The following is a 23,883-nucleotide window of genomic DNA, read 5'->3' as shown; positions in this document are numbered from 1 at the left end:
TGCTAGGGTGATCATCTGTTTGACACGAGGACTGTTAAAAACACATACACACTCATAAAAACACAAAAAATACACAATTATCATACAATAACATTATCTATTATTATACAATAACACATACTATAGTTTGTATCAGTATTACCAGCTACTATGAGAGTGGGACCCAAGGTCTACTCCTAATCATTCAAACCGTTGTCATTATATCACATGATATATAGAAAGAAGAGACAATGGCCAAAAGGTAGCCCTAACCATCAATACCTTGGCCGTGGCCTCTAAAGCGGATCCAGGCTGCACCAGGTGGGAGGAGGAGGAGGGGAGGAGGGGAGGAGGTGGAGGAGGGCTCACAGAGGAGACGCATACAGCTCCAGGTATGCGATCACCTAAACGGAGAAGTTAGTTCAATGTAAACCAAGGTTAATGGGGACGACTAAACCTCCCTCGGTTCGCTGTTATGTGGTTTTGAATCGTTGCTGACCCGGTAGACTCCGATCGGGAGAGAGAGAGAGAGGTAGGCCAGTCTCTAAATGAATCTTATTATATTGGAGTTATTGGTGATCATACGATTTAGAGCAGAGTTGTCTAACAAACAATAGTTTAATAAGCCTTAGTCTGTCCCACTGTTACAGTGGTAATAAGTAGTATATAGATGTTTCTCAGGGATGGGCTCTCCTGTAGATTCGAACTCTGTCTACGAGGAGCTTCAATGCGTTGTGCTGAATTAGGATATATTTTAAGTTAAACTAAAACAACTTTACTACGTCGCATTCACACTTTTGTGATAATTTGGTGAATGTGGCCGACATGGGTATATGCATTGTAAAGTTTGCCTTATTCAAGTTTACTTTTAAAAGTTTACGATTGTGCTGAACAACGAAGTCGAGCTTCTGAAGTTCACCAAGTCTGGGCTCGTTTCCTCCTCCGTCAGGCATGCTTTTTTATTTCCCCACACACGGTGTACGTGCGCGTTCGCGCGGATTTGCTTTAATGCTGTGTCTCAACCACAACTAAGCAGGCAGAACAACAATTAAAAGTGCACTTCCCTCTAATTACATTCTACGGACTTTTGTGTGTGTGTGTGTGTGTGTGTGTGTGTGTGTGTGTGTGTGTGTGTGTGTGTGTGTGTGTGTGTGTGTGTGTGTGTGTGTGTGTGTGTGTGTGTGTGTGTGTACGCGCGCATGCCCAGATGGCACAGGAGGATCCTCTGTATGACTTCCCCGAGCCAGCCCCGTCATCAGACATCAAACGGGGTTACCGCCAAAGGGCGCAGGGATCCCTAAAAAGTGTCAGCGTGCTAGACCGCCTGCTGCTCACAGTGCCTGTCTGGCTCCAGCTGCCGGTCAACCCTGCTACCGCACTACACATCCTGCAGAAGGAACCGCCTGGGGTTCGTTTCCCACTTGCAATCGCATCATATGCACACAAATTCATAGATAAAAGTCGGTATTTATTGCTGCGTTTCTTAAAACCTGCAGTGTGTAAGATTTCCCTTCAGCAATCTCTTGGTGATGGAGTTGCATCAGTTAATATTTTACATTTGATATTACATTATATTATTCTTGAGAGACTTTCTAGTTCCGATTTTTTTTAATAGAGTTAATAGCTGCAGTAGAAAGGTTACAATTGACTTGTGCTTGTGTGTGTGCATGTGCCTGTGTGCAGGCCTTTCTGGTGCGTAATTCCCGTACATCCAGGAGGAACGTGCTCTGTGTCCGTCTAACTGACGACAGCATTCCATCATTTGTGCAGCAGTTTGGCATCCGGGAGCAGCATTCCAGTAAGACTATTCTGATGGGATAGAGATGCACATAGATGTGCTGCTTTATATGAATAGGAAATGGAGAACAAACTGTTCCATGGGCAGAAAAGTCCACTTTTTGGGAAGTATCAACATCTATTTGTATAGCAAACAATAAAGTGGATATATTTTTATAATGTCTATAGCAATTTCCATGCTTAAAATCGACCACATTTCCTATCATTAAAACCCCAAGACTTACCACTGCTTTCACAGTGTTCTGCCTGGAGTCATCAGCCATTAGTTTTCCAGACCTCCCCCGGCTCATAGCCTTCTACTGCGTCAGCAGGTACTGGTCTTCTGCCAAGTCATCGTCTTTCCTCTCTGAATTCATTTCTTTATTTGTGTCTCCTTCTCATTCCTCATTCTTTTCCTCTTGTTGCCCTCGCCACACATAAACATGGTCTGTTCTTTAAACCATTCCTTCACCGTTGACTGGACAGCAGCAGAGTAGTGTGGGTTCAGCAGTGACGGTAGATATTTGTCATGTCCTCTCTGCCAGGGATGTCCTCCCTTTCCCTCTGGAGCTCCCTGAGGCCATCGCCAAGGCAACCTCCCACAAGCAGTTGGAGTCCATCTCACATATGGGAATCGGTAGGTTGACACCAAACCTGCTGTATCTTCTCTCTCTCTCTCCCCCTCTCTCTCTCTCTCTCTCTCTCAAAAAATATAGGAAATGCAGCCATGCCCTGGAATAGAACTGACCATTGTCTGTTGTGTAGAATTCTGGAGCTCCCAGCTGAACTACCGTGGTCCACGAGGGCCCCCTAAAGCCAAGGACCACGCCAAGACGGACCCAGGAGCTCCAGAGAAATCGCCACAGACTCCTGCTGCTCAGTTTCCCTCCACGGCTGTGTCAGATTGCCTCCCCCAAAGTCACGCTGCATCCAGCCAATCCATGATCAGTCCCACCGTGTTCCAGAAGCTCTGTCCAATCACGACCCGAAGCCCGAGGGAGCTGGACTGTGGCTCGGGCGCCCTGTGCTTCGTCAACCCGCTCTTCATTCAGCCCCAGAGCGTCCTCCATCGACGCCAGCTCTTCAAACGTAGCCTGAAGGTGCGGGTCTCCACCGAGACCAGCAGCTTTCTCTCACCTCCTCTGGCTCCTCCCCCTCCCCCGCCACTCATGCCCAAGACCAGGGGGAAATGTAAAGCCAAGCTCCGGCTGGAGGCACTCCCCCCACAGGGTCAGACCTCGACCATCGACTCAGCCAAACAGACCCAAGGTGATCCAGCACAGCCCCCAGAGGCCCTTATGGGAGCCCCGCCAGGTTCTCCCGGACCAGGGGGCCAAGAGGAGGGCCGAACGAAGGTCCAGGTACCGGTGGAGGTGGGGCCGATCCCCGCTGGACCAGAGGCCAGGGACGTGGACAATGCTGAGGCCAGAGGGGAGGGTCTCCAGGGTGAGTCAGACTACATGGAGCCCCCTCACGTCCACCACCAGGCCTCTGCCCCTGTGTCTCCTACCCTCTCCCACATTCGCTCACCCAGGGAATGCCCCTCGCCATTCCTCAAGGCCTCCCTCTCCCCACACAACTCTCCCTCGCTCTCGCCCTACCAGTCACCCAGCCCCTCTCCCATGCTCCCATACTCTCTGACGCCCTTCGCCTCTCCCTGCATCTCGCCCACGGTGGAGGACGCCTACCATGTGCCGTGTTCCACACCCTTGAGACCGGCTGACAAGAACGTTGCAGAGGGCGGTCAGGAACTAGGAGATTGGGAGGAAAAAGAGAATGACGACGAGAGCAGCAAGGATGAAGGGGAGGAGGCGATGGGATTGCTTTTAGAACAGCTTTATGCGTCTAGCCTGAACGACCCAGCATGCTGCGTCTCCCTCGGCAGCTCAGAGGGCGAGGACGAAGAGAGCCTGTCCCCATCGCCCCTCCCGCAGCTGGGCGTGTGTCCACTCGCCTCCAGTAGTACCCTCCCCTGAACACATAATGGTATGATCCAGCGGATCACAAGTGGAACTCATCTCAGACTTTTGTTTCAATGGACGTTTAGATGTGGTCCTGTTTGAAGACTTTGCTTAAACGAGCGATACACAACAGCCATTCCTGGATTCCTAGTAGTATGTGAGAGTATTAAGTCATACAATCAAAGCAAGTTGTGGATATATTCTGAAATGTCATTAAATAATTGGAGAGCAACCATGTTTCACATGAGGCTTACATTTCTTGTCAACAGTATTTTTATGAAATCCCCAAAATATATTTGATGTACTTATCCTTAAGGTCAGCCTCCAGTTGATTTGATTTACAAGTGTTATGTTCAAAAAATTAAAGACTCCAGAATCGATGAAAAAAGTATAGCTGTCTCCATTTGTATTCATACCTGCAAACTCATAAGGGTTGAAAAAGGTGACAAACTAAACCGTTGTAGGGGGGTCTGGGGGCATCCCCCTCAGCCAAATTTTGCTATTTTAACATGTAAATTAAGCATTCTGTGTACTCCCAGAAGAAAATAAAGGGAAAAGACAACATTTTCTTAAAATAAAAATGGCACATTTATTAACCCATAAACTGGTCAGTTACGACTGAGCAGTCCACTCCAGGACTGGAACGATGGGGAAAAAAACGTGCGCTGTGGTATATCTTGATAGCGATTGGTGGTCGTGGAACATGGAACGTGGAGTCATTTGGCCAAAGATTTTTTTATTGTGAAGAAAGCAAACTTGTTTCTCACACATTATACAGTCGGTCATCAGGGGTGCACATAACTTTTTTAGTGAGTTACTCATTTGAGTACCAGGAGATGGTGTTCGGTACGCACTCCACACGTAGCGTCGTTTTGATAATAATAAAGGCGATTGATTAATTAATTAATGATAGGGGGGGGGAGAGTGTTTGGTTGCGGTCGGGCAGGATTGTTGACGGGGGGTCCAGTCCGTCACTACCACGGAACGATAGGATGTCTCACAGTGACGGATATTGCGATCAGCTGATCTTGCGCAGTTCTCCAGTGTGCGAGCGGTGCACACAGTGGTGCACGCTGCGCTCCGGCTCCGTTTTGCCTTTTTTTTTTGCAGGTGGGGAGACGAAGTAGTACAAGATACACGTGTAGTTTTGTTTTGATGACCTGACGGTGAGTTATGCAAAGGCGCTGTAGTGGCACAAGTGACGTTACGCATCGCTGATTATGGGCGCGCTCATAATTATGCGCACCCCTGGTTATTATACAGTCTATGGTTGGTTGATTGGTTGGTCGGTCAGCCGTCGTTTCTCCCCCCCCACCTTAAAAAAAAAAAAAAAATTTAGTTGAAAACGGCGAAAGGTGACTAGTTTGCAGGTATGATATATATATATATATATATATATATATATATATATAAAATTATATAAAAAAACATTTTTTTTTTGGACCTGCGCGTGCATCTTTTTTTTTGGGACCTGCGCGCGCAACTTTTTTTTTGGACCTGCGCACGCATGTCAAAGAAAAAGATGCGCGCAGGTAAAAAAAAAAGATGCGCACAGGTGCAAAAAAAAAGATGCGTGCAGGTCCAAAAAAAAAGATGCATGCAAGTCCAAAAAAAAAAGATGTGCACAGGTCAATTTTTTTTTATTAATTCTTTTTTTTATAATTTTTTTTTATTTAGAATTTTTTTTTATATATATATATTTTATATAATTTTTTTTTGTTGTTTGTTTAACTCCCCAGAGTTTTTTTTTTTTTTCTCGAGTCCTCCTTGGTCTGTTGTTGTTCTGGGATGCACTAGCTTTATTTGCACTCAGTGGCCCATCCTTGTCGGAGGCCTTCTGTACCTGTGAGATAGAATGGAGGGGGTCAGATTTTTCTGTCTCTCATTTACTCCCGTCTCTCACTCAAACATACGCACACACACAGCTCCAAGTTGTCTCTATACTATATTTCTGCTCCTTTCTCCTGGCATAAGAACATTACTGTATGTAACCGTGGCTATCTGTTGCGTGGCTTTCCCACTAAGATAGCTTTCTTTATAAAACATTAGTATTCATTTTTAGTGTTTATCATGTCACAGAAACCACAGTGAATCCTGTGTTTCTGTGCCCCGCTGTGGTGTCGACAGCACAGAGCTCCGGTACCGTTACAGGACAGAGGTGGTTTCTTTCAGCTTGTATTGTATTCCAATTTTAGCGACAACATTCGCTAAAGCTAATAACATTAGCTTGAAAGAAAAAACTGTTTAAGGATGCTTATCTTTGCGTGAATTTTGGGATGACTCGTCTACCAATGACTTCAAGTTGGTTGTGTTTTAACCGGTGATTGTTGCGCCAAACTGTTTACAAAGGGACACTTGCTTGCGACGCAGCAAGCGCCTGCTAGTTGACCTGCCGGGCGGGACGATCAGTACTTCCCCACATAAAGAGCTTAGTTCTGATTGGATCGCTTCCCAAATCGTCCCTCTTACATTATCGTCTCGTTTTTATTCGTTAACGAAAGTGTCAAAAGATTTCGTCGTAGTTTTTTTTAAATTTAGTTATCGTCTTGTTTTTGTCACTGTAGACCCCGCCCCCCCAATGTTTTCTCAATGGATCTCCACGAATCACACAAGTGGCCGATTTTGTTAAAATAAATTTTGCCAAAAGGTGACTAGTTTGCATGCCTATTTTAGAAGCAAGACCTATGATTATCTTATCACTAGTAAATTCACGTCACATGCAACCTTATCACCCACATGAATCAAACAACACAGCTCTTATTAAACAGTTTATTAATGCAGACGACACAGGTTGGTTACATAGGTGTTGCCTACCAGAGACAGCCACAAATAAGTTCTATCTTGACCAAATCAAACTCCTTCTCAGAATGCAGACCTGATCAACACAAGTTACAGTGCTGTGTGCATTCATCACCAAATGTTCATATTGTTTAAATCAACATTGGAACCTGACTGCACTGGCACCGAGTTCACCGTCAAACAGTAAACAAGCCGAACCAAAGTCAAACACAATGCTCATTAAGGTGAGTGGTAACATGAGGTCTTTCGTTTGACTTGCATCGTGAGTTTAGCAGCCTGTTTTTGAAACCGTAGCCGTTGTGGAAGGCAGGGTCCTTGAAGGACTGGTTGCATCTATAGCTTATTTGGTGGAACTCTGTTCACTGGAAATATGTCATAAGTGCATTCTGATTGGTAACGTAGGATTGTATGGTTTAAAGAAAAGAAGAAGAAGAGTTGGATTATGCCCGTTAGGAGGAAGTGTCTGGAACGCAGCCGCTAATGGCACCAGCAGGGGGAGTCCCTCTTGCTGAGCTCCAGGAGGTCCTCCTCCAGCTGCTCTGCGTCTTCCTGGAAGCGCTCGGTGAAGGAATGGATCAGACCCGCCGCGCTGCCCTCGTACTCCACCAGCTCCACGGCCTCGCCTGGAAAACAACAGCATCATGGTCGTCATTCAACCTGACTTGCAATGAACCAGCAGGAACCGGTGCCTGAACCCACAGTACCAGTAGCCCCAGCACCAGGCCGTGCTTTAAGATACTCCATAAGAGATGCGGCGAGCCCCAACCTCTCATGTTGGTTTATTGTAAACCCTACAAGACTCAGGATTGCCCCCCCAACGCCCCCTCCAGTATGAGGTCACAGTCCGTATGTAGAGTGTTGGGTGGGCCTCAGTGGATCCTCTCAGGCTGTGTAACCCCGTGTATCAGTCCACCGTTTACTCCCAGGGCCGTGTCAGCGTACCTTGGACCCTGGTGTTGGCCTGGACGAACATCTTGCGAGCCTCCTTCCTCAGCAGCACCGTGTCTCGCAGACACAGGAAGTTGTGAGGCCCGGTGTCCGTCACGGCAGAGTAGCCGTCGTAGAGGGCCCGCCCCCCCGCCACATCCGCCGTCGCCTTCAGCACCTGACACACGCACACCAGATACCTCACATTACATCCCATTGATATTGTAAATAAAGTTATGTTATTGTTATGTTGTAATGCCTCAGGTCAAATTTAGGCATTAAATAGCTTCTGGAGAGAAAACCCACAATAACACGTTTAAATAAAACGTTTCCATCTGTGTAAAATAAAATGTTGGCCACAATGATAAAAAAAGTACCCGTTCTGCATATTCACACAGCATGTTTGCAACGTTTAACGGCATCACATTTGCACAAATCTATTTTTGGTCCTAAAACCTATGAGCCATGCGGTGGGGAGCGGGGCCTCGTACCTGCAGTTTGCAGAGGAACCTCTGGATGGCGGTCTTGCCCACGGTGTGGATCTTGGTGCGGTCCAGGGTGATCCTGGCATCAGGCCGGCCGTCGGCGCCTGCTGCCTCCTCCAGGCGCACCAGGCCGTCCCCCGCCTCCAGCAGCACCCGCAGGATCACGAAGCGGGCCTGCATGTGGGCCTGAGGACCGCCGAACAGAGGGGTTTGAGGATGTGGCTTAAGTCATGAATTGTTGTACAGGGTCAGCCAGAAAGCTGACCGTAAAAAGACCAAACCATGTGACCCTAAATCGCACAGATAAAACACATTCCATGTCTTTATCCCATCAATATGACCAGTGTCGGGGAGTAACGGAATACATGTACCAGCGTTACGTATTCAGAATACAAATTATAAGTAACTGTATTCCGTTACAGTTACAATTTAAATAGTTGGTATTTAGAATACAGATACATTGTTGAAATCCATGGATTACATGACGATACTTCTGTTTCACGAGTTTATTCACTCTAGGGTGCTTTCGCACCAACAGTATTTAATAGTGCGCACTAAACGAGTGAATGCAACCACCCCAGCGCACCAAATCAGCCGGCTGAGACCTCGCTAAAGAGGTGGTCTCGGTTCGCTTCCAAACAAACTCTGGTGCGGTTCGTATTCTGTAACTGGATACATAAAAGTATCCTTCCCAACACTGAATATGACTAACTGAGGAGTAGAGTTTGGTAGAGCTATGGTGTGCTTATACACACGGTATATACATGAAGAAGCCGCTGAACCTCAAGATGACTTTAAAAAAAAAAAAATATATATATATATATATATATATATATATATATCGTGATACGCATCACAGAAGGATCGAAATACGATTTTTCCAATATCGTGCAGCCCTAGAATGCACGGTATACGGTATGCATGTGTAAGGATCACCTGATCCTCATGACGATATACGAGGTGCTACCTGTCTCCAGCTGCTGCTCTCCGGGGTGTAGAACTCCAGGGCCAGCAGGCCAGCTCGCACCATGTTCAGCCAGTTGATGTACACCACGTCCTCAGCATCCTGGTCCTCATGGCCGAAGATACTGACACACACACACACCATGGACACACGGTTACACATCAGCATTTCCCACTGTACACCACACTGAACTATTTACGAAACGTAGTGTTAAATAGAGAAAAGTTGTGTAAACTACGACTGAACTGGTTTAACGTATATGCAAACTAAGAGAACAGGACTAGGCATTAAAGCAACCAAGTAAAAGTTCATTCAGTTCATTCTTTGAGTAAGGTGTATTTGCGGAAAAGACAATAATGGAAAATGATGAGGTTTATTATGAACATCAGGTATAACTGTGTTAGTGTGTGCGTGCATAAAGCATCTCTCAAAAGGCATGCGTGTGGAGCGGCCCTGGGAGGCCCAGCTGTCTGATGAGCTGGGTATGCCTGTGGTACCTGAGCACGTGCTTGTTGAGGCAGAGGTAGAGGCCAACGCACTCGGCGCGGCACTCCTCATAGGACGAGGCGATGGTGGAGAACCTGCTGTCCCACGTCTCGTTGCCGCGGTACCAACTGGTCACCTGTAGACACACACACACACACACACACACAAACACACAAATATCAGAAACAGCTTAATATCGTTCAGCACGTTTGGCACCTTCTCAGTGCATCCGCTCACCTTCTCTCCGGTCTCTGGGTTGATCAAAGTGTTCTGGTCAAAATTGAATTTGCCCTGGTCGTCCTGTCAAGAAGCACATACATTTAGTCTGAGGTAGAAGCTTGTGAGGTAATGTAGGTGAGCTCCTACTGTGTGTTGGCTCTATATAGCGTTGATGGGACTGACCTGAACAAACAGCTTGCCACTGCCATGACCCAGCAGCTCATGAAGCCCAACCTGCACCTCGAATGACGGCCCCTTCCACTTAATATAAGCATCCTGCAACACACACACACACACACACACAGGGGTGGATGAAATTCTTGGGCGTGCATGTTGTAGAAAGTGGTGTGGAGAAAGTGCATTTGTGCTTGCCGACCTTGTCCTCCTCCTCCAGGAAGGTAAGCTTCTCTTTCTGCGTAGCATAGGCTACAGCCAGAACGTTGCCTAGCGACACGTTCTTGAAGCCCTCCGACTGTCTGATGTCGTCATCTACAAACACACGGTCAACAAATGGTGAACACACAGTTAACAGTTATCCCAGGGTGTCTGTGGACATGGTTGCATGAAAAACATGTTTTCAGTCCATTTAACGCAAAGATCAACATGAACGGTTTTGTTTAAAGTGATGGACAACTGAAATACTTAATTTTGTTCTAATTCTGTTATTGAGGGTCAACAAGGTGTGCATCAACATCAGATGCCGGTGCTGGCCACGTATAGATGGTTATGGCAGGCGCTGGATACGTACAGTTGGGGATGTTGATGCCGGCGGGGATGCCGCTGCCGGCGAAGGTGAGCACGTCCAGCGAGGTGAAGTCTGGCTTGAGGAAGGTGTCCTTCTCAAAGTCCCGGGGCCACGGCAGCTCGGGGAGCAGCACCTCGGCCGAGCTCACCAGCTTGGCGAAGCGCTCGCTCATGGCCTTGTTCACCACCGCCACGAAGCCTGAGCGGACAAGGGCAAGGGTCAACTGCTAGCTGGGAAGACAAGCTAAATCATTGATACGTGTTGGTCTCAGGTGGAGAAGGACAGCTTTGATCATAATATTTATAAATACCAGCTATTAATTACCTCATGAAAAGGGAGCTTACCTTCAAACTCTCCCCTGGAGCCAAAGGGGTCCCTATAGCTCTCGATGAAACCTATGTAACTGAGAGGAGGAGGGGGGGGGAGGAGAGTATAAAAGGAGGTCAGACAGATGTTGATTTTCCCTGGAATCGAATGACAATGTCTTAACCACAACATTCCACAAGAAACAACATGCCATTAATAGCACTGCTTCAGTAGGTTTATCTTACCATTATAAGGCAAGATTGTGGTACAAAAAAGGGACAGATGTTCAACATTCCATGAGCCTAATCGCGGATGGAAATGATCCAGGATGTTGCAAAAATGTGATGATTCAGATAAAAGATCTTGAGATTCAGATGCGTGTACCTCTCAACAATAGGCCCCTTGTCTTTGATCCAGAAGCGTGAGCCCTCCTTATGTGCATCGATGGAGCCGAGGGTGAAGCTACGCCGGTATCCCTCCAGCATCTTCTTCTGGTTCTCACTGGCAGCATGGTCCTGACCAGGGAGCAGGGTTTAGGGGAGATGAAGGGGAGAAATGTTCTGAGTTGAGCAGGGACATTTCAGTGGGCTTTGACAGAGCCTGTATCCGGTTCTTTGTGTGTGTACATAATGTTCTTGAATCAGTAACTTTGAGGAATTTTCACATCGCTAAAGAAATGGATATTTCCAACAATAACATGATCTTTCCCTTTCTTCTCGTCTCTTACAAGGCTTAGCTATGGCGAGCCAATCTGTTAAAAGATACTGGCCTCCACATTCTTCAATACTAACACAACCCTGAACATGAACTTATCCCATAATGGAACAGCAGTTAGACTGAAAGTTTACTGGAGATATCTCTCTACATTCTCAAAGTGTCTTCCATTTGCCACTTGGCTTTAGAGAGCTGCTTCTTGAGCTGAAGGTTTAGGGTGGGCCTGTGAAGCCTGTTATTATTCTGATAAATGACAATGTACTTTACTCAAATATGTTGTTTCGATTAACTGCAACCCTTGAGGAATACTATTTCTCATTTAACGTCTACAAATATTTCAACATACAGACACATTGCAAGTAAGACAAACACAATTATGTTGAGTTTGCTCTTGAAATCGTGGTAATCTGGGATCCATAAACACCGCCCCCCCCAACCCCCCCTAACCAAACCCACACAAACACCCCCCTCACCTGGGCCTTTTCGAGGTAGTGGCTGACTTTCTCCATGAGCTGGGCGTAGTCTCCTCTCTTCACTGTGAACTCTTTGTCTTCAAAGCTGAAGCTGCCGCAGCGCGTCTCCCCCTCTCCGTCGACGGCGCAGTCTGCACAGCCAAACAGTCAACACCTTGTTTCAGGCAATCTGTACAATGAACGACCACAACCTGTGTGCCTCAACAACACATGAATGGTAGCAGTACTAGGATTGATCAAACATTCAAAACATACGCTGTTAACCCATATACATTTAACACACACACACACACACACAATGGGGCGGTCCCCAGCGACGGCCATCAAACTGGACCTGACTGCACAGCCGACGCCAGGCGCACTTCGTAGCTCGTCTTCCCCCCATTCTCCGTCTTGAACAGGCGCGTGTTGTAGGCAGACAGGTTCTACGGGCGCGCGCACACACACACACACACACACACACACACACACACACACACACACACACACACACACACACACACACACACACACACACACACACACACACACACACACACACACACACACACACACACACACACACACACGTTGAACCAGTCTGCAAACAAGGCGATTGCCTTTCAAGGTGGAGCATGCTCAAAGAGCACGGCACCATGCAGTCATTGTTTCCCATCAATTTGCTCATTCATTTGTTCCCATTCAATGTCAGATTGGGAAATCTGGCATGATAGATAGAAGGAACTGGGTGAGAGTCATTGTGATAATCATGAGATTATGGCATGTGAATTTGATTTGAAAGTGCTTAGGTTGTGAAGAGCAGAAGGTGTGGAAAGGCAGCTAGCAGCTCACCTGGGAGTCAAGGAACTTCTGGGCCAGCTCAGCGTCCTCCAGACCACAGTTCCCTGAGAAATAGGTGGTGATGCCCTGTGGATGCACAACAGGAAAGATTATACAATGTCCGACACTATGTCAGTTATTTCTACAAGTGCCCTACCACATGTTAAGTACATCTTGCCCCCCTCTCCCAGGGTCCCACCTTGCTTCCCAGTCCCAGCTGTTTCTGTTTGTCCTCCAGGGAGAAGAGGGCAGAGGAGCAGCTGTCCCACAGGGCCTCCATCTCGCTGGGCTTCTCCGTGAACGCCTGGCTGGCAAAAACCAGGTCCTTCAGCTTGTCCTGGGCGGCAGACACAGAAACACACTATATGAGCAGGTTTAGGACTATAACCAGCATATAACCATTAGTATCTGAACACATCTCGACAATGAAAGGACCTTCTCTTTTGAGAAACACACGTTATAGTAAGGAGGTTTGTTTCCAAAGGAGAAGCTCTCTCACCTTTGGTAGGTTTGGGATGAACTTGGTGTCTCCGAAAGATTTGTAGTTTCCCATGTTTGCATAAAGACCTGCTGCATATACCAGGAAGGCCTATACAGACACATTAGAGAATACACAGTTACTCTTCATGTCGGGAAACTTTGAGTGGACATAGACGGGATAGGAGGTTGGACGGAGATATCCTGACATCGTCAGACCAATTTGGAAATGCATTAGACTGAAACCTCTTGATTTCTAAGGGGCTTTATTAACGGTTGAAGACCAAAATACCTCTGGACCCAATTTGATAGGCCTACAATTAGAGAAATGATCAGCGGCTTCCATCTTGTTTGTCTATAAAAATACTGCCCCTTATTAGATATGGTTGTGATTGGTCAGCTGGAAATCTGTCTGAACTAGAAGGGGGCGAGATACATATGTGTGAGAAAGTGAAACCTTTCTCACTTCCAGCGACAGGACGGTTCGCTATGTTCGAAATCGTCCCCCCTGACACATGGTATGGCCTAATGGGCCTTGATTGGTCCACCTGTGACTAATTAGGTGGCCTATTTAAGGGGTGTTGCATTGTTTGTTCGGAGGGTTAAGGAAGAGGTGGCTTGATGTGAGGCCACTACTTACACCCTCTTGTTAGGCTAAATGATGCTGTATTTCAGCTAGAAAATTGCCAACAGCTTTTCTTTTATTCTTTTCTTGGAACTATTGATTTATTTTGTTTATTTATTGTTCGGTTTGTTTTCGGAAGTGAAGTCTCACTCTTGAAACTAGTTGACCACATCCCGAAGTGGAGTGAGCCGAGAGGTTCATTTCCACATTTGGTGGCAGTGGTGGGATGTGATGCCATCTGAGAGGCTGGAGTGACGAGAGGGCCAAGGGAGAAACAACTACCCGGACAACGACGGCGCCAGAGATCGAGACGAGCGCTACGTCGGTCAGAGGGAGGAGGAGCATGTCTACAACAGTAGAAGGTGGAAGAACTGCCAGAGACGAGGCCGTCGCCAGAGACGAGGAGTCTGTCCATCTGTCATGAACTGTTGGAGTCTGTCCACCCTCACAAACTGTCAGTCTGTCCGGCCCTCACGAACTATCGGAGTTTGTCCACTAGCAATGGTGGTAGAGGCTCTTTTTGTCTCGCCACCCTGGTGCCGAGACTTCGGAGGGAGGAGGAAATGTGAGAAAGTGAAACCTTTCTCACTTCCAGCGACATGACGGTTCGCTATGTTCGAAATGGTCCCCCCTGACACATGGTATGGCCTAATGGGCCTTGATTGGTCCACCTGTGACTAATTAGGTGGCCTATTTAAGGGGTGTTGCATTGTTTGTTCGGAGGGTTAAGGAAGAGGTGGCTTGACGTGAGGCCACTACTTACACCCTCTTGTTAGGCTAAATGATGCTGTATTTCAGCTAGAAAATTGCCAACAGCTTTTCTTTTATTCTTTTCAAATGTAAATTTGTATTTTTGGAACTATTGATTTATTTTGTTTATTTATTGTTCGGTTGGTTTTGGGAAGTGAATAAAACTTCTTTTTGGAATTACCCTTGTCTCACTCTTGAAACCAGTTGACCACATCCCGAAGTGAAGTGAGCCGAGAGTTTCATTTCCACAATATGACAGAAAATAAAACATGAGCTTGCAGACCTGGAAAATGAGAGAGAGGAAGGGAGAGGGTGTGTAGGAGAGTGATGATGCACCTGGTACTCCTCACTGGTAAGCCCAGCTGCCATGGCGACTGGTTCCAGTTCAGAAGCTGGTTGTTTACGGAAGATCTTTTGAAGCAGCACAAAGATGTTTGCAGACTCTGGGGAGGTCTGCAGCAAAACCGCCAGGCCACCATACCTACAGATATAGTTAGATATAGGGGTCAATGAAGAGCTGCCATCAGCCCTACATCTCATTTAACTTGTGACATACCAATCACCTTTTTACTAAGCATACAGCCTGAAACATAGTATGTAAAGTATCTTCTCATACATACTATCCATGGGTTTTACTTTTACTCAGAAGTCTGGACTTGGGTATGTTGTTCGTGAACATTTCAACATAATGCTTGTTTTCCCATCAACATACCAGGCTGCCCGGGAGAGGTAGTGGGAGTACATCTGTTCCCGTGGTGACAGTAGGCGGAACGCCTCTCTGCAGTCCAGCGCAGAGACACCGATGTCATTGGGGAGGTAATACTGGGAGTCCACCATGTTAAAACTGGAATTTAATACTGGCGAAGAATACCTGCAAATAGAATATATATGTATATATATATATAATTACTTTCCAATATATATAATATTACTTTCCAATATATATAATATTGGAAAGTAGTACACATCGATAAATGGTGACAAGTTAGGAAGAAGAAGGAAGTGAGGGATTTGTATAGATGAGTCCAGGGTTAAACAGAAAGTGAAAGAATAAAAGACAGATAGGAGACTAGCCTGGGCCAGGCTTTGGGTAAGAAAGAATGCTCATTTGCATTTACGTCCAATAAAAGTGCAGAACTCGATCCGGGAGATGTATTTGACATGTGGTGATCATGTGCTGATCATTACAACATAACTGTTTGTGTATATGATATGTCATCATATGACATCAATATTGGTACACCGACCATCCATCAACTGAGGAAGAAGAGCTAGCTAGAATTAGCCTCAATCACAAAGTAGCAAGAAGATGCAGGCCTACGGCTCGTTTTACCAAGAGAAAAGTGAAACATTTCAATTCGTTTCCGACCACACTCTTGTGTCTAGCCCCTTACTTTTATATTTTAAGTAAACGTTCAACTTAGCAATGCTAGCTCATGCCCAGTATCTGGTCACGAACGGCTCCTAACGGGGAAAGCTCAAGTCCATCGATGATATTCCTACAAACAACAGCCTCTGTGTAAACGTGAAAATACTCAGCTATTAACTTCCCGAGGAGCAGAAGTCAGTACAAACAACATTTAAACAACATGCATTACTACCTGAATCCTGAATCACACACAGCCGGCACGTCAAAATGCAATCTCACGCTCTATACAGTGCACTTCCTGTGTTCATTCAACGCACGACCCTCCTTTCGACCAATCAGAGCGCGTCACAAGCTCCCGCAACAAGACCAGTCACATGCGCTCACCTTGGACCAACTTTCATAAGCCTAAATGTCGATGAAACGAGTGGGGTGCAATAAGCCAACGATAAAAGATAAACACATGATAAGAGAATATGGTGAGACGTATTAAAACAATTACCATTTGCACAATACCACGGTACTACCTGACGAGGTGGCCGAGTGGTTAAGGCGATGGACTGCTAATCCATTGTGCTCTGCACGCGTGGGTTCGAATCCCATCCTCGTCGATATGTTTTTCCATATTCGGAATCCCCGCAACATGATTTTATATAAGTCTAACGCTAGTTAATTCTGTGGCAAGACGGAAGAGGCTCCACCTTCATTGACATTGTTATTTAACTCAACTCGCAAAAGCCCATGCGGTGTCTTTGCAAGTCTCGCGATGCGATGTAGACAGTCCCATTAAAGGTATGTAGCGCCACCTACTGTCTGGAACCGTGCACTGATGGTCCTGGTGGCTTCCGTTCAGCTGCAGCCAATCCTATGAAAGGTATGTAGCGCCACCTACTGTCTGGAACCGTGCACTGATGGTCCTGGTGGCTGCGTCTCTAGGCGCAGCCTAGAGACGCAATTTGCCGTTCCTGTATTAGAAATACATTGCGATACTTTTACTGATTTAGGCTAATTTTTGACTATTTATGCCATAATGGCACAGTAGTTAAATTCAGTGTTTAAGCACTAGCCAGCAGTGGCAGCTTCCGCTTAATTGATTTTGCGTGTGTGTTCACTATCTTATGAAAAAAACGCAAGAACTTACAGATGAATCAATTGCATCACAGATAATCCCCCCAAAACGTGTGACTGTATTGGAGCAAACAGCAACTTAAGTTACAATTCAGTGACATTGGTTCTACACAGTAGATCCCTGGCAACCTCTGGCTTTACCTCATAGACACGGTCAAACGAACATCTAGCCAGCCAACTCCAGTGAACAAATCATCAGCTAATTTAACAGCTAACTTAACAATAGGGGTATTTACCTCCTTTTCGTCAGGATTTTTGGTCTTTTTGGCTGGTGTCGACCAACAATGAAAAATTGTTGTCTGGCTGCCTTTCAGTGTCCTTTTCATCTCCACATTCAATTAGCATGAACCTGTCAGCTTTCCCAAAATATTAATCCCAGCGACTGCGCGTTTCGGTTTCGGTAGAGAAAGCGGGTTGGGTAATACCAAGTAGTCGGTGGGCGGGGGGTACTGATACTATCTTGCTGGTAAATGAAATTAATAAAGAAAACAAACAAGTTATTCATTCAGAATATTTCATATTTTTGTTAATCTGAATTATGTGTGATGATATTGGGGGGGGGGGGGGGGGCAGGGTGGGGTTAGGGGGTCATGACCTCACACACACACACACACACACACACACACACACACACACACACACACACACACACACACACACACACACACACAACACATCAACAGAAAAAACACATGCCAACCCTATAAACATACCCCTTTATTTGGTCCAATTTGAACCCTTTAAAAAAAAACTCCTGTTCGCAAAAAAAACAACACACATTTCGTACAGATTTTTTTGGTTTTTATTGAAATATAAAAACATAATCAGGGTGTATTTATTTACAAAGTTTGTGCAACGTAAAGTTGAAAGAAATGTGGTAGACCTCAGCTGCTGGCTTCCAGCCAACAGTCTATTGACTGTTTAGTGTTTTACTGCTCCTCCACCGCTCAGTCTGACATGTGTCAGGGCCTGGTGCACACGGCTGTGCGGGGTGTGGGCCTGTGTGTGCGTGTGTTGTGTTCATGTGTGTGCCTGTGTGTGTGTGTGTTCATGTTTGTTCATGTGTGTGTGCGTGTATTTGTGCATGTTCCTGTGTGTGCCTGGCGTGTGTGTGTGTGTGTGTGTTCATGTGTGTCCACGTATGTGCCTGCGTGTGCGTGTGTTCACCTGTGTTCATGTATGTGCCTGCGTGTGTTCATGTGTGTCCATGTGTGTGTCTGCGTGTGTCGTGTGTTCACCTGTGTTCATGTGTGTGTGTGTGTGTGTGTGTCGTGTGTCTGGGATTGGAAGGGTTCATGCTTGGGGCTTGCCGTTGCTGGTGGGCGCGGGCGGCGTGGCGGGCAGCAGCCAGCGGTAGCAGTCCGAGAGGCGGTGGCTCTTGTCTACGGCGCAGCTGGTGCAGTACACGATGCCCAGCGCCAGCATCACCACCAGGAACACGCACAGCGGCACCAGGAGGGCCACCAGCAGCCAGCTCTTGTCATGCTTCCGTTTGCCGGCGGCAGACTCCGCCTCTCCCGAGTCCTCCCCCGCGTGCGCCTCACCCCTCCCCCCGGCCGAGGCGCCGTCCCGCATCCCGCCCCCGGACCCTCCCCCGACCTTAGCCACGGCCCCGGGGTGTGACCCGGACTGATTAGGCACCTCCATGCCAGCGTCCGGTCTGTCTCCCGCGGTCCCGACCACGCCCGTCTCGCCGGCGTCTGATCGGGGTTGTGTGGGAGGCGGGGCCGTGTGATGTTGTCTCGGGGAGCGGCCCTCCCATTGGTTGAGGTGACCGTCGGAGCCGTGGGGGGGAGCTACGTCGGGAGAGGTCTCGCCGGGGGGCTCCGTGAACCAATCCGAAGCAAAGTCGGGGTCGTTCTCAAAGCCGGGGTCCGGGGTGAAGGAGGAGTGCCAGGGGAGCTCCCGGCCGGCGTCGGCGTCAGGCGGGGTGTAGGGCGAGTGGTCGGGCTCGGGGGCCAGGTCCACGGGGTCGGGGGTCAGCGTGGAGTACCCCTCGTCCTCGGGGAAGGCCTCGCAGGACACGCCGTCGGGGTTCAGGGTGAAGCCGTTCTCGCAGAAGCACACGAAGCGGCCCACAAAGTTGAGACAGCGCTGCTGGCACGGCGACTCCCGCTCGCACTCGTCCACGTCCCGGCACTCGCCGCCGCTGCCCTGCTCGTAGCCCCGGTCGCAGCTGCAGGCGTAGGAGCCCTCCGTGTTCTGGCAGCCGCCCTGGCAGGTGGCCTCGTCCAGGCACTCGTCCACGTCCACGCACTCGCCCTCCTCGTCGGGGCCGTAGCCCGAGTAGCAGGCGCAGTGGAAGGTGCCCGGGGTGTTGACGCACTGCTGCAGGCAGGGCCGCTGGGCGCACTCGTCCACGTCGGCGCAGCCGCGCCCGTCCCGGCCCACCTGGTACCCGGGGGGGCAGGTGCAGCGGACCCCCCGCGCCGTCTCCACGCAGTCGTACTGGCATCCGGCCTCCACGCAGGCCGGGTCCACTCGTGGCGGCGCGCTGGTCTCGGGGTCGTAGTCGTCGGTGGGCGCGGCGGGCGTCCCGCCGGCCTCCTCCTCGTCGCCGCCGCCGTCGTCGGGGGTGCACCCGTAGCCGTCCTCGTCCAGGGTGAAGCCCACGGAGCAGAAGCAGGCGTAGTCGCTGCGGGTGAGCTGGCAGTGGTGCTCGCAGCCGTGGTCGCCCTGGCACCAGTCCTGCTCCTCCTGCTCCTCCTGGTCCTCCTGCTCCTCGCCGTTGGGGCGGCAGGGCGGCAGGGCGGCGGACCAGCCCACGCCGCCGTCCTCCCGCTCCACGCAGAGCGCCGTGCGCTCGGCCAGGGGCCCCTCGTCGGCGGGGCGGGCGGGGTCGGCGGGGCAGGGGGCGGCCACCGCCACCGAGCCGAAGGGCACGTGGGTGAGCAGGGCGCTGGTGAGGCGGAACGGGGTGGTGTAGCGGGGCGCCTCCCCGCCCACGTCGGGCTCCAGCGGCGCGCACATGCCTTTGAAGTGGTACTGGCAGACGTAGCCGTCCAGCTGCAGGCCACACGCGCCGTCCAGCCAGCGGAAGTGGTCGCCGCCGCCGCCGTCCCGGGCGCTCTCAGAGGCGGGCACGGTCAGGGCCACGCAGCGGGGGCCCACGCAGGACCCGGGGGCCTCGTCGCGCAGCCAGTTGGTGTATTTGCCTTCCTGGTCTCCTGTGAATACAGTGACAGCGAGAGGGGGGAAAGGTTAACAGCGCTCTCTCTCTTTTTCACTTCTGTTTGGAGTCTGTCTCCGGGGAGTCACTGACGTCTTTCTTTACAGCCTAATCACCGCCGAGGTGCAATCTAATCTGACCCGACCACATCTCCAGCCAGATGTTTAGCAGATGGTGGAATGAGGCAATGGCTAAACAACCAGTGGTCTTCATGGCAGTGATACTGTCATGAACTTAAAAATAGACTTCAGGTCATATAAAGTTGAAGGCGGTCCAGCAGACCCTCAGCCATCTATAATGGTGACCATATGCTTTGTATTGGGCTAGATGTGGTTAATGGCTAAGTCGTATTGAGGGTGGTTAATAAGGGGAGGTATTGCGTTCCGCTGCCTCGTTGTCTGGTCTGCCGAGGGTGGCGGGGGTAATGGGGTGGGGGGGGGGGTTCGGGGGGGTAATGGGTTAGCCATGCAGGGCTCTGAAGGCCTGAGTCAGCCCCGTCTGGTGAAGAGGTTAGGGGAGGAGATGGTCCAGGCCTGGGTTAATGGGTCCAGCTCAGCGGTCGGACAGTAAAGGAACACACTGTTGATGAACTGACAGTGAGAGGTGGTGACACATAAACACAGAGAGTCAGTTAGTCATGTCTGTTAAACATTAATGCACTCTTTAAAGTGAGTTGGAGGATGCACACTGCCCATCGCTCTAAGATGAAGTTATTAGACATGTTATTTTAGGTCTTAGTCATGTGATATTAGGTATGAGACCAGCTATATTACATATTAGACATGTTATATCAGACATTAGACATGTTGTATTAGGTATTAGACATGTTATATTAGGTATTAAACAGGTATGTGGTGTAGAAACAGAGACTAAACCATGCAACGCATCATTCGACCACTAAAGTTTAAGTAAGAGGGCTGGGGGATAAACATGAAAGCAGGGGTGGGGGGGTCAACAAAAGGGGTCAAAGGTCATCATGATTAAAACAACAGAGAACGGCAGAAGGAGGGCTGCGTGCCTGTGACCCAGACGAATCCTCGGAGCGGCCGGGTGGAGGAGCACTGGCGGGGCGCGCGGTGCAGCCCGATCCAGAGGCGGAGCCGCGCCCGGGCCCCCCGCGGCTCCATGGAGGCCAGCAGGCGGTGGACGGCGTCGGCGGCCGCGTCGCTGTGCAGCGTGGCCAGGGTGCCGCCGTGCTCCCGGCAGCTGCGGCCCGCTTCCCGGAAGGTCTTCCGCTGGACGAAGACGGCGTAGCAGCCCCGCTCGGCGTGGCACAGCGCGTCCCCGGGCCGTGGGGCCTTCGCCTCCGCGGCCTGGCCCCGAGCGACAGGGGCCCCGCAGACGCAGAGCAGCAGGAGCATCCAAGGGAGATACATCATGCCCTCCCTCTGTCTCTCTCCCTCTCTCTCTCTCTCTCTCTCTCTCTCTCTCTCTCTCTCTCTCTCTCTCTCTCTCCCCTCTCTCTCCCTCTCTTGCACTCTCTCTCTCTCTCTCTCTCTCTCTCTCTCTTTCTCTCTCTCTATCCCTCTCTCTCTCTCTCTCTCTCTCTTTCTCTCTCTCTATCCCTCTCTCTCTCTCTTTCTCTCTCTATCCCTCTCTCTCTCTCTTTCTCTCTCTTTCTCTGTCTCTCTCCCTTCAGTCGATGGATTAGAGGTCAGCCCGGAGCGTCATCCAAACCCTGCCGGTCAGGCGGGGCCCTACTCGTCTTGATCTCAACCCCCCCCCCAACCAACAGTAGCCTCTTCTCGGAGCACTTCAAAAACGTCAGATTGGCCGACACTGTCTGACCTGGTCTTCAGTCCAGCTTCTCCAGCTTCTCTTGACCAGCTTCTCCAGTCCCAGACCACAGCTCCACTGGGAATACTTTCCACTTTGGTGTTTTCTTAGAAAATAAATTAAAGAAAGATATTATATATCCTATTTCAATTGAAATAATTCGTTTCCTAACCTTATCAGTGATAGATCAATCCAGAAATGAAACAGATAGGAACGGTCTCACGATGATGACGATGATGATGATGTGGCTGTCCTCTGGTGACAGAACCAGACAGTACAGTAGAGAGTTATGAAACAAAAAGCAAAGCGGCTCCAGCAGATATCAAGGTCAGAATGGGTGTCCAGTAGAGTCCATTGATGTCCAATTATTGAAGTCTTTAGTAAGGTCCTCAAAACCCAGAGGTTTTTTTTTCTTCTTCTCCAACCGAATGGTCTTCTAGACTAGATGAAGGGCAGAGCCACTGATTTCAACCCAAACCCTGAACCTGGAGCGCTGCGTCTGCTGTGTGCTGCCGAGTCCCCCCAGCCTCTGCAGCCCTGGCTCTCAGACTGAACCTGGGTCGGAAAAGAAAGAGGGAATGGGGGTGAAGGGGGCGGTGGGAGGGGGAAGGAGGGATGGATGGAGGATCTGTGGAGTTGGGGGAGGCTACGTAGAGGAAAAAGAATTGTGTGTTTTTAGAAGAGGGGGCTGGGTAGAGAAATTCTGTGTGGAGCGAATAAGGGCCGAGTGAGAAAGCGTGAGGTTTGGGGTGAGGGGAGAAGGGGTGGTGGTTTGGGGGAGGGGGGGGGTGGGGTGGGGGGGGAAGAGGGAGGGGGGGGTGGGTCTTGGTGGCAGAACTGAAGCCTTCAGAGTGTTATGAAAACCATACGGCACCATTTTGTCCCCCCCGATTTTGCCTATGCCTGCATGTGCGCCCACACACACACACACACACACACACACACACACACACGCTCACACACACACATACGCTCACACACACACACACACACACACACAGGCATGCACAGGCATGCAAATGCACACTCACACACACACACACACACACAGGCATGCACAGGCATGCAAATGCACACGCACACACACATACACACACACACACACACACTCATGTAGTGCATACTGCACAGTATCCACAGGAGTGGAAATTGTTTGTCAGCCGAGTATAAGGAGACATTGTCTTCCCCTTTTTCTTTTTTCCCCGTTCTTTTATATTGTTTCTTTTCTCTCGCGCTCTCTTTCTCACTCTCTTCTTGTGTGAATACACTTCACTTGCATGCATTTGGGAGGAAAGTTTACCTCCCGTTCATTCATAAGTCCTGTGGCTCCTGATCAACACCCTCCACTCATTGGGACAGTCAGCACATTGTTGTCACCCAAAGGTAACATTTGAAAAAAACACTAACATTTATTTGAACAATAAACAGGTGGATCCATTTTCTATTTATTTATTTGTGCGTGTGTGTGGGTGGGTGGGTGTTTGTGTGCGGCAAGCACAATAGGATTGTGTGTGTGTGTGTGTGTGTGTGGGGGGGGGGCTCCTACTCCAGGGCATCTGGAGGAGAGGAAACAGGAAATGCCAGATGTGCATCAGCCTGACCCCTTCACTCAATGACAGAGTCAGGGCAGACTCAGTATGGCTCCCCTAATCACTGTAGAGACAATGGGGAGCACAGTGTGTCTGTGTGAGTATGTGTGTCTGTGTGTGTGTGTGTGTGTGTGTGTGTGTGTGTGTGTGTGTGTGTGTGTGTGTCTGTGTGTGTGTGTGTGCGTGCGTGTGTGTGTGTGTTATCTCTGGACCAGGAAGACAGCAGGAGGGTCGACCCTTGATGAACCACATATCTCTAATATAGTACTTGCTGTCATCAGACATGACATCACCAGACAACTTCTATGGGCGGTATAAGGATTGTTTTGGACATCTCTAGCACTGTGTGT

General features: G+C 49.1%; 3 protein-coding genes across 4 annotated transcripts; 1 reads left to right on the top strand and 2 right to left on the bottom strand.

Moving 5' to 3' along the window:
• The first annotated feature begins 372 nt into the window (after positions 1-372).
• LOC311354895 (uncharacterized protein) lies at positions 373-3,977 on the top strand. Its single transcript, XM_084474765.1, has 6 exons — positions 373-511; positions 1,187-1,387; positions 1,663-1,777; positions 2,015-2,087; positions 2,301-2,392; positions 2,521-3,977. The coding sequence occupies exons 2-6, from the start codon at positions 1,187-1,189 to the stop codon at positions 3,729-3,731; spliced, it is 1,692 nt and encodes a 563-aa protein (XP_084330891.1). The 5' UTR covers positions 373-511; the 3' UTR covers positions 3,732-3,977.
• A 2,494-nt stretch (positions 3,978-6,471) lies between these two features.
• On the bottom strand, positions 6,472-16,545 carry dpp3 (dipeptidyl-peptidase 3). 2 transcript variants are annotated; one of them, XM_084474409.1, is made up of 19 exons: positions 16,374-16,545; positions 15,218-15,376; positions 14,842-14,986; positions 13,153-13,242; positions 12,853-12,990; positions 12,666-12,740; positions 12,169-12,259; positions 11,835-11,965; positions 11,032-11,162; positions 10,686-10,744; positions 10,345-10,539; positions 9,973-10,085; positions 9,780-9,872; positions 9,615-9,677; positions 9,389-9,513; positions 8,895-9,015; positions 7,934-8,113; positions 7,458-7,620; positions 6,472-7,138 (listed from the first exon to the last, which is right to left on the bottom strand). In XM_084474409.1, the coding sequence occupies exons 1-19, from the start codon at positions 16,514-16,516 to the stop codon at positions 6,993-6,995; spliced, it is 2,361 nt and encodes a 786-aa protein (XP_084330535.1). In that variant the 5' UTR covers positions 16,517-16,545; the 3' UTR covers positions 6,472-6,992. The 2 variants fall into 2 exon arrangements, with proteins under 2 accessions (XP_084330535.1, XP_084330536.1); XM_084474410.1 differs by lacking the exon at positions 16,374-16,545 and adding an exon at positions 16,107-16,200.
• Positions 16,546-17,804: 1,259 nt separating this feature from the next.
• On the bottom strand, positions 17,805-21,589 carry LOC311353935 (uncharacterized protein). Its single transcript, XM_084473724.1, has 2 exons — positions 21,187-21,589; positions 17,805-20,166 (listed from the first exon to the last, which is right to left on the bottom strand). The coding sequence occupies exons 1-2, from the start codon at positions 21,545-21,547 to the stop codon at positions 18,293-18,295; spliced, it is 2,235 nt and encodes a 744-aa protein (XP_084329850.1). The 5' UTR covers positions 21,548-21,589; the 3' UTR covers positions 17,805-18,292.
• Between the last annotated feature and the right edge of the window lie 2,294 nt (positions 21,590-23,883).

Source organism: Micromesistius poutassou (assembly GCF_964030765.1).
Source record: "Micromesistius poutassou genome assembly, chromosome: 10".
NCBI classification, from domain to species: domain Eukaryota; kingdom Metazoa; phylum Chordata; class Actinopteri; order Gadiformes; family Gadidae; genus Micromesistius; species Micromesistius poutassou.
The sequence above is the reverse complement of the archived record's forward strand: the minus strand, read 5'-3'. Positions and strand labels throughout refer to the sequence as shown.